Genomic DNA, 11,086 nt, shown 5'->3' on the forward strand with positions numbered 1-11,086 from the left:
TGCGGCTTCCGTAGCTCCGGCTTTACCGAGACATAGATCTATAGACATAGATTTCTAGACGTACGTATCTAGACACGCGTGCATTTACCGAACATATATCTGCATATATGACATATCTGGTGACACCGGGCTGTGGAGGAGGAGAGGCTGAGCAGACCGTGATGAAATATTGGTGAAACTAATGAGCTTTTGGACGATTAAAGCCGTTTGAGGAGCGGCTATACACATAGCCCCGTCTGCTAACAGTGCTAACACTGCTAACAGTATAGGGATGTGCGCCGCTCAATTTTGGATCTAAATTTCTCCCGAAGCTCTGTTCGGATCAGAAAAGCATTCCGGGTGAGTTCTACTTTATTCTATTAACAACGCGAAAGCGGACCAATCACAGCCCTCGACGTTCACGTCATCACGCGTCGAAACGACGCGAAGTCACAATTTTCGGGAGGCGCACGTCAAGCCCCGACGTAGCCCATCGTAGGGCTACGACGTCGACGGGGGAGTATACTGAGGCCTTTAGTCGGCAGCATCACAGGTGTAACAAATGAGGCCACTCCCCGGACAGGTGATGCCAATGCACTGATGAGCCGCCCACACAACCTGCTCACCTGCAGGAGAGGGGAGAGAGAGAGAGCAGCAAGGCAGACCCACTCCTGAGTAACAGAGGAGTGGGCATGACAGAATAATGAGCTTTCTCCCAGACTCAGCTAGGTCCAGTTCACTCAGCAGTTCCTCAGCTGATTACAGGAATTCACAAATACTTATCAAAGTCAATAAACAATTAAAACAAGTTTCATGGAAACCCAATTACTTGGTTTATAGCACTAACCACTTTTGCAGACTGGTCATTTTGAAGAAAGGAATAGCAATGTGGAGGATAGTGTGAAGGACGAAGGTCCCACGCCCTAAAGGCAGAATGACTGATTTATCTTTATACTGAACAAGCAGGAGCAGAAACAAGAAAACCAGGCCAAAGAGTATAAGCCTGGCCATTCCAACCATGTACGTATGTACCAATACTATGTATTGTAACACCATCAGTGTAAACAGTGACGAAGAAGAATTGTATTGTTCAGTTTGCCTTTATTTTGAACCACACACATGTTTCACTCCAAGGGTGCTCACTGGGGATGAAATAGAACTCATTCTGTGAGATGGCTTGTGAATTCAGTGATTTGAGGAACAATCAAGGACTGAGCCACAAGCTTTTCTTATGTGGTATTTTTCATTGATCAGGAGAACCCTAGTTTGAACCATCCTGAAAGAAGCTTTGGAAGGTTTTTCATTTTCAAGTGAACATGCAACTAAAAAAACTAGTGATGTTTGTGCTGCAATAATAAGATGACAGTAAACAAGCACAAGGTAAAGTTTCATAAAGTTTTCAATATTCTGCCCCACCTCCTTTCTCAAACAGGGCAATAAAATGAGTTGCTTCACCACAGTTCCACAAATTCATCTGAACAGAGCAGTTCCAGGCTGTGACAACACCTTCAGAGCAAGGTAAGCAGAAAAGGTGTCTTTTAAAATGTAACCATGCTTCTTTTAAACGAACAAAGAGGTTAATGTTTTTGAATTCATTTTATTCTTTACTGACATCTACAGCATGCAACCTCCTTTTTAAAGAAAGAAATTTGTCAAATTGAATAAAACATGAAAATCAAGACAACCTTCTATTTTTTTTTTTTAATTTTAAAAGATCATCAAATTAAGTATTACTGAAATATGTCTGCTCAGTTAAATCATTTGTTTAAACAATTATGGGGAAAAAAACAGCTCAAACTTTAACAAAGACAAGCCTGTCAGTGGCCTGTACTTCTTTCTTTGGTGAAGCCTTTGGGTGTTTCTTCTTGTCCAGAATGAATGTGACGAAAAGGCAGTTAAAAGCAATAATAATACTGTAACGGCATCAGCTGTAACAAGCCGTCTCAAAAGAAATAGTGTAAAATGAAAACAGACATGTATGATAGGAAGGCTGTTTTTGACTGCAGGGTGAGATGGATAGTTTAAACAAGATGCGAAGTTTCACCTTTTTTGTCACCTGTTTCTTTATGTATGGATCTCCACCTGCTCTCTATGTTTTTTGATGACTGTAAAATGACTCTGTGGTGTTGAAGAAAACATACAGAAAAGGACACATCTATATCAGGCGTGTCAAACATATGGTCCACGATATCTGCAGAAATCATGAGAGTCAGTCTGATACCGGTCTCATACTCCTGATTGGTAAACAAGGACATCGTACATCACTCCGTGTTGCCAACTTGGTGACAGTCTCAACACATGAAATCATGTGTTGTTCTGCAGTGCAGTCACTGTTTGCAAGAAGGTTTTCTTCCTCAGTCTGAAACATTTGGGCGAGGTTGACTGGTGGCTCTAAATTTTCTGCCAGTCAATGAGTGTGATTGTCTGTCTGTCTGGGTTTTACCTGTGATGGACTGGTGGCCTTGTCCAGGAATAATCTGCTTTCTCCCACAGTCAGCTCTGTCCAGTCAGCTCCAGTTCCTCAGCTGATTATGCGAATTCATAAATACATATCAAAGTCAATAAACAGTTAAAACAAGTTTTATGGAAACCCCATGACTTGGTTTACAGCCTTAACCACCTATGCAGACTGGTCATTTTGAAGAAAGGAGTAGCAATGTCGAGGATAGTGTGGAGGACGAAGGTCGCAGGCCCTAAAGGCAGAATGACTGGTTTATGTTTATATTTCCAGGCGCAGCTCCTGCAGAAGACGGTGGAACTCACCGAGCTCATACCGCCTCCGTAGTGTAGCATGCATCCAGAAGCGATGCCGGCGCCTCGCCCGCAGCCGACGCTGACTCCTCCATGCTAAATACAGAGCAGCGATAGTGGCAGTCGGAGCCATCTGAATCTCAGTATTTATTTGTAAAAGCATTTTTCATATTCATTAAAACAACGCAAAGCGCTGAACAGTAAAAATAGTTATAAAAACACAAAAGACCAAAAACCGCACCATCGATCAGTATGCACACAAACACACACACACACACACACACACACACACACACACACAGATAGCCGGGTGCAGACACACACACACATACAAACAGTCACACTCCCATTATGTGCCATGTTCGACAGTGAAATGATTGGTGCGCTTGTAGTGACGTGATGCTGCAGCGAGCGGCGAACAGTTTTTTGCATATTTGTACCAGCGATAACACTTGCCGTCTCGCGCGGCGCGATTTCATTTGTTGCGCGAATGCAGTCACGTTCACCGCGTCCGGTGGAAACATGACGTAAAGCTTGGAAAAAAGCCCAGTAATGAGCTCTCATTGCAATCAGCTGTGTTGCAACTGGGTAGAGACCTAAAACATGCAGGATGTTGGCTCTCAAGACTCGTAGATCACATGTCAAGCTCCAGTCAAGTTTGACATGTGATCTATGATAAATACTTTTGGGTTACAGGGCCTATTTGTGATTTCTTGTGTGTTTGTTCACCAATCCTTTAGCCAACTATCATGGAGAAAGGACATGGACCCCCTCCTCATATTTCAGCACCACCTTACCCTGGCCCTCCTATGGGATTTGCACCTGCAGTTCGACCTGGTAGGAATCAATCACTGTGTTTTAATCTGAGTCATTTTACCCGCTTATGCTCCTCTTTTGCTACAAACCTGCAATGTTCTAATTTTTGCACTTAAAGATGCCACATTAGTTGAAGTGACTGAACTATTTCTCTCTTTTGTGCAGCTCAACAGCCTGCTTACCAATACAATGCACAGCAGCCAGTGACAGTTCAACCTGGTAAGCATCTTTCTTCAATGTGCTTCTTCACAATCAAACTTTTGTTAAATTTGCTTTGTGGTGCTCACAGTGGCCCAGGTGGTGGTGGTGAACAACAACCAGCTGGGAGACGTTCCTGGACATATGGCTTGTCCTCATTGCCACAGTAACATTATCACTCGAACTGAGCACACAAGCGGTCTGCTCACATGGCTGATCTGCTGCACACTCGGACTTTTCCTGTGAGTAGAAGCCATAATAACACACAACCATTAAAACACTGCAACCCACAATCCAGGGACATTTGGGAATGAAATACAAATAATGTATGTGCAAACAAAATTCAGCTTCACGTGATCTTCAGAGTGTTTGTGAAACCTAGTTGCTCTCAGCTGAAATCATTGAAATGCCTGTTTTGATAGCAAACAGTAAATCTCAGTTCATTCATTAAACAGGGGTGTGTAGCGCCGTATTATGTAATAACACCGCATTATGTAATAATGTAATAAATGTTCACATCATTACGTAATAACTTGCCGCATTTTGTAATAAAATTCTTGAGGACATTATGTAATAAAGTTTGCCATATTTTGTAATAAGTTGTTACATCTTGCACCGGTTATTACAAAATACGGGTGTAAAAATTGTTTTTATTTTTTTTATTATTTTTTTTATTTTTATTTAATTTTTTTAATCTGGTGCATTATGTAATAAACCACAAAAATTGAAGTTTTCATTTAAAAAACTTGATAACATCAGAACAAAATTGATTTTAAGCATGCTAGCATGACTCATAACTAAGAATTACGTTTACAAACTAGTAAGATGTTTCATTAGTCAACACTTATTTAAATATACCCGTTTATTATAATCATAGAGAATGTGTTTGAAAGTTCAGAGACAAAAACTGCATTAAATGCATGTTACAGACAGAAACATTATCAGTGCACTGAAATATCAGAAGACACACACACACACATCTTGATTATGTTATGCATATATATGTGATAGAAAGCGGGTGAAGTGTGCCTACACAGGTGTCGGAGTGCAGCACAGTGCAGAGCGGTGCTCACGGGCGCCTATGCCTACAGTCGGCCCTGATTGCACTAATAATAAAAAAATTAAACAAAACAAAACAAAAAAAACCCGAAAACAATGAAAAAAAAAACAGCGCAGGCAGGTAAAACAACACTTATTTTTTTTCCTACACACTGAAAGACAGACTGGAACAAAGTGTCGGTGACTCTAAACATCAAACAAATGAAGTATAGTTCAAATGACCAGAACCACACCCACTTCTAACAAACGGGCTAAAGCATGTCATTTATTTATACCTATAATCTCTGCAGATAAGCTCACATTTTTTGGCTAAACAACTTCTCATATTATCTGCTCAAATTAAATGAAACAGGCTTAATTGCACTGTGTCGGTCTGTTTGGCAGCGCAACATCCATGCAAAAACAAACACTAAATTAAATAGAGTTAGCCTTTTAGATAAATAAAAATAATAATATAATAATAACCAAAAATATTACAATTAAACGAAATAAAAGTCAGCATTAAAAATGAGAAATGAGTAAGAGAACCGTCTTTTATCAACCCAATTATCTGGCTACTGACCCGTTTAAGGTGGAAAGCCATGTTGTTGTGAAGTGATATGAAAGGACACAATCTGCATTTGACTTTTTTTTTGGATCATCTTTGACTTGGTCTGAAGTTCTGTTTTTTTTTCCGACTTTGTGAGCCTTTTAAAGTTCAGCCAAATCACCACCGAGATGCTGCTCTGTGAGGAGCTCCGCGCAAAATCGGATTGTGCCACTCACCATGGTGGTTGATTCACAGACACTAAATAGATAGAATATTGAATAAAAGTACAAGTACATTTTTCCACAGTATATTTGATAGGCTAACATGTATATCAAATATGCTTTATATCATGTTTATTTGGAAAAAAAAACAAGCAATTCTATGTAGAATCAGTCATTCAGCACCCCCATACAGCTGTGATGGAATGGTCCTCGTTTAATAACCACATTTTTTCGATGCTTCGACTGCGTGATTGGTAGTCGAATCAGGCCCCTTCGAACGAATCGTCAAATCGTCGACTATCTGAGGACACCCCGAATGAGCATGAACATCTTTCCACAGATAAAACTAAATATTTATTTTTAACAGTGCAGGTTGTCAGTTTCTGGCAGACTACATGAAACAAAGGAGCATTCCTGCCCTCACACAGGTCACAAATAAAAGTTTAGATAACTGACACTTTCATAGGCCTCTGCCCTATGCCCGCCAGACAGCTTTTCACTTAAACAAGAAATATCATCATGATTTAATCTTAAAAGATATCGCAGCATTAGATCTCATCACACACCTGTAAACAAACATCACATTTTCAATGGAGAACCAATGTCTTTAAAACATGTAATGATAATAAAACTCAACCTGATATAAAGTATAACCATTTCCCCTTCAAATGATGCCAGGTTTATATGGGATATGCAGGTCAGGGATGAGCATTGACTTTGTGTTGCACCCATGGGAGATTATCCTCTTTGCCGATGATATCTGACTTTTCTTTGCTGTTGACTCTTGATTGGTGAATCATTGGAACTTTAGCGCTTCACAAATTTGATGAACAGGAGCTTCTGCAGTGTGATGAAGCACATTATTTAGTCACTACAGTATACCCTCTCCTCATGGATGTCAACACTGCTCTGGAACTGAATTTGTCGATATTCAGGAAAATTCCAAGTGTGGTAGTGGCTCAAATGACAGACTGCCCAGGCAGGCAGCAGAAACTCACAGCTTGAATCAATACTAGTTAGACGGACTTGAAACAACTGACAAAATTGATGTAGATTTAGAAAGAAGGAAAACATATTTCTTTGATTCCATTGAGGAAATTCCTACTCTGTATTCAACCTATCCTAATCCCCATATACAGAGCAGTGGGTCAGGGGCCACAGAGGAGCCCTGCCGGAGGCGATTTGAACCTGCAAACAACCAAATATAAGCTTGCTTCTTTAAACTCTTGGCCACATGTAAACCACATCCTCCACTCAGTTGCACATCCCCCAAATGCATGGCCCAAAGTGCCACTGTTTGGTATATACTTTAATTTGCACTTCTGCCATGAAACAGCTACATTAACTGCATATCAGGCCATTGTGACACTTGTTCCTGGGACAACTGCACCTTAAGTTTATAAGATGTTCTGCTAAAGTGTAAACATATCCACAAGTTCTGGAGATATCAACAAACACACTAGTGTTCCAAACATCCTCGATAAAGATAAAGATGTCAGCTGACATCAATAGCAAATTGTGAAATTCAATTCAGATAGATAACATTGAGTTAATCCACATGCACACATCATGTTTAACGGTTTTAACTTTCTTTCCATGCTCTACCAACAGCATCTGGCCTTGCTGCTTGATCCCCTTCTGCGTGGATTCTTGCAGAGACGTGGAACACTACTGCCCCGTCTGTAACAACGTCCTTTACAGATACAAACGCCTGTGAGCAGAACTGCAGTGTAAAACCTTCAGATCGCATCATCTTGACAGCAGCACTCCTGTGTCACTTGATTATTCCTGTATTATTGCATTGCATATGTGTTTATCTGCACTACCTTATTTAACACAAGACTGTACTTTAACCAATTGATATGCCAACATAGATTTTCTATAATTAATACCGTATTGGCCCGAATATAGGAAGACTCTGATTGTAAGATGATCCCTATTTTTCAAATATTTTTCATCATTTTGTGAAATAAGCAACAAATAATTAGCCTCAAAGGTTCAATAACTGCATTAATGATGTAAGTAATGTAAATTACCATCAATTTAAAGTTGGCATCAAAACTTCACCTCTGTTGTTTGCTCACTTGTCTAGCTTTCGAGCCCTTTCGTTCCAGATGGTCCTCCATTTTTCATCAGATCCTGCTTTTTAGCAACAGACAAGCATACATTCACTGTGACGCTCCATTCGCTTACTGGTCACCAGTACTTTGGCTCCGTCTAGCAGCGCGGATGTGCAACGACAATTTCGTCCTTGATTATAATAAGACCGCATTTTTGAGAGTACAAATTCTGGAATAAAATATCATCCTATATTCGGGCCAATACAGTATACTGTTCCCAGCATATCAATAAATGAATCTAAGGGCAAAAGAATGTAATCCAAGAGAAATGTGGTGTTTCAGACATAAATGTTGAAATGCGTCTTGTGTGTTTTTATCAGATATGTTTGTGAAAATGTTAAGAATGGAAATGTTTCATGAATATGGATGTCATGTTGGCTTCAAAGATTCAATCTTTTGATCAGCTTGTGATTGGGTTTTTCACTTGAGCACTCTGCAGTATCACTCTTCAGCAGAAATGTCCACACCAAAATCCAGCCAAGAGATCGTCAAATGTGCATCAAAGAAATACTGACAGGGGCAGTGAAAAGAACATAGATGGAGATGTGACCACTAACCAGGTAAAACAGCCATTTGTAATCAAAGCTAAACAGATGAACTACCAAGGACACAAGCAGATACAGGGGTAAAATACAATCAAGGTGTCACGCCCAAGTTAATATTTGCAATTGAACATTACGAAATCGTATGCACCCTTTTTATGATTGTTAATAATATTGACCAATTACTGCAATTAGTAAAAGTAAGACGAAGACAGAAATACACAATAACCACAACAATTTAGTATAGTATTTCTTCTCAGTAATCAGAATTTCATCACTTTTTCGGTCACTGTTTAGCATCAAGCATCAAAGACGTGTTCCCCTCTTGCTCTGGGACTTTTTGATAAATGTAACTTTTGTGATAAATCAAACTTTTTGATGCTGTTTTTATTTCCTCCCACCTTTTTGTGACCTGGGCGCGAGATTGTGAGATTGTTCATGGTCTATAAATAGAGTTGCCATAGTTTGGGACAGTTACCAGGAGAGGGCACTGTAACACAGCTAAGAGAGTTTACTGATCCAGTCCAGTGCAATGTATTGCTGTTGTTGTGCTTTGTATTACAATTTAAATAAAAGGCAGTTTAATGAGGACCTACACCTATGTCTTGCCTCATAACATGGCAGTACACTTTTTTTTTTTTTTGTATTTTTGACAGCTGATGACAACTTCATGTGTGAAAGCAAACTCATGAACAGGCTACACAAAGGCCTGTGAGAAACCAATGTCACTTTTCCCTAACAAAAAAAAAAAAAAAAAGATCAGCAAAATTCTGGAAAATTCCTTACAAGCATATATTCATAGAGTTGTGCATCCTGATCAAACATGTTTATTTTTTCTAAAAAGGCATATTTACTTTAATCTAAGGCGTTTGCATTCTTGCAGGCATAAAACAGAAACAGTGGTAATATCAGTAGATGCTCTTCAGACCTTTAACCAGATCATATGGCCTTATATGGATGAGACCTAAAATGCATATGGCTTAAAAAATTATTTCCAGACTGGATACAGATTTTGTATGCTCATCGTACCGCAAGTGAAATGACCAATTTGACCGTCTCTTCTGAATTCCCACTGTGACGTAGAACTAACAGGGAGACCCAATTTCCCCTCACCGATGGTCATCAATATACTACCCACAAAAATACACCACCATTCTAGCATATCGCCTGTCTCAATTAAAGGACAGCAACACTCCTGTGTGGTTTTATGGGTCACATGTTTTCTGTGACCAGTTTGTAGTGGAAGGGCTTGCGTGGTCTAGTGATCTTCAGAGCTACGCTATCCGGAGCACATGGTCCGGGTAGGGTCACCCACGGCGGACAGGTCTGGAGTGAAAGCCACAACGAACACATAATAACCTCATCCACGAAAATAAGACATTGAAGATCGTGTACCCTGCCCCAATGAGGGTCACCGGGACACACCCCTGGAGGCAGGCCTGGAGGTGGTGTTTGCCAGCAAGCAACTCTGTCACCCCACCATCCAAGAAGTCCAACATGGGGGAGTAGTGCATTGCTTTCACAAACCATATGTTGCACGGGCAACACTCTGACCACATCTTTAAACCTTACATAGAACGGAGAGGTAGGCACATCTCTCCCTGAAGATTCTACTGTGACTCTCATCGCCGAAGCCCATAGTCCTCAGCCCAACTTAGAGTTGCATGCTCATTAGGATGTACTGCTGTACACACAAACTCAATACAAACAATGCATCTCCAGTCAGAAAACGTGTATATTGTGCCTCTCCAAAAATGCAAACATTGAAACACATGTAGATGTTGGAAAAACAATTGGTGGAATTCAGTCACAGTCCCTGGTTGGTGGTCGGGAAAAAAGATGGCATATGGTATTTTTTTGTTGATTACAGAGGCTTAAATATAGTCACTGTTCAAGATGCACATCCTCTACCCAGAACAGATGACACCCAGGATGCTCTCAGAGGCTCGGCCATGTTCAGCACGATGGATCTGTCATCAGGATACTGGCAAGTGCACCTCCAGGAGAAAGACAAGTAAAAGACTGCATTCACCACAAGCAGAGGACTCTACCAGTACCATGTGATGCCAATGGGCCTGGTAAACGCTCCTCCCACTTTTCAACATCTCATACAGCTAGTGTTACACGGTCTATCACGGAAAACGTGTCTAGTATATCTTGATGACATTGTTGTGTATAGTCCCAGCTTCTCTCTCCACCTTCAGTATTTGAGAGGTGTTGAACCACCTCCGAGCTGCCAATCTGAAATTCAGACCTTCAAAATGCAGCTTTGCTCCACAGAAGTGTGATTTTTGGGACATATTGTCTCATCTGAAGGACTGAAACCTGACCCCAAGAACACTGATAAAGTCAGCGACTGGCCTGCGTCTGAAAAGTCAACTGAAGTCATTTTTAGCACTATGCTTTTACTATCTACGCTTCATCTAGCAGTTTGCGAAAATGTCAAAGCCCTTACATGCACTTATTCAGACAGGGAGGAAGTTTGTATGGACTGAAGTTGAACAGATGGCATTTGAAAAACTCCATCATTGCTCTGTGTCACACACCCATCTTTTCCTATCCAGATTTCTCACGTGAGTTTTTGGCTACTTTCAACACTATGTGACAAGGTATTCCTTTCGCATAACCACAGACCAGAAACCGCTTCTCTCTCTCTCTCTCTCTCTCTCTCTCTCTCTCTCTCTCTCAGAAAGTTGTCACTGTATTGTGATCCTACAGGTTGCAGAGTCAGATGGGCTCTTTAGATTGATCCTACGGCTGGACTATTGAATACAAACAAGAAAAACAACATGCTAATGTTGATGCCATGTCACACCGCCCTTTTCCAGCTGATAATGCTGGTGAGATCCTTGTAGCTACCAAGGTGAGATG

At 40.6% G+C, this 11,086-nt stretch overlaps 1 protein-coding gene across 1 annotated transcript; it reads left to right on the plus strand.

Moving 5' to 3' along the window:
• Window positions 1-1,489: 1,489 nt before the first annotated feature.
• On the plus strand, window positions 1,490-7,306 carry LOC115390918 (LITAF domain-containing protein-like). The gene is made up of 5 exons (XM_030094966.1): window positions 1,490-1,497; window positions 3,471-3,567; window positions 3,712-3,765; window positions 3,836-3,986; window positions 7,165-7,306. The coding sequence occupies exons 2-5, from the start codon at window positions 3,480-3,482 to the stop codon at window positions 7,268-7,270; spliced, it is 399 nt and encodes a 132-aa protein (XP_029950826.1). The 5' UTR covers window positions 1,490-1,497; window positions 3,471-3,479; the 3' UTR covers window positions 7,271-7,306.
• The last annotated feature ends 3,780 nt before the right edge of the window (window positions 7,307-11,086 follow it).

Source organism: Salarias fasciatus, chromosome 6, assembly GCF_902148845.1.
Source record: "Salarias fasciatus chromosome 6, fSalaFa1.1, whole genome shotgun sequence".
Taxonomy (NCBI): domain Eukaryota; kingdom Metazoa; phylum Chordata; class Actinopteri; order Blenniiformes; family Blenniidae; genus Salarias; species Salarias fasciatus.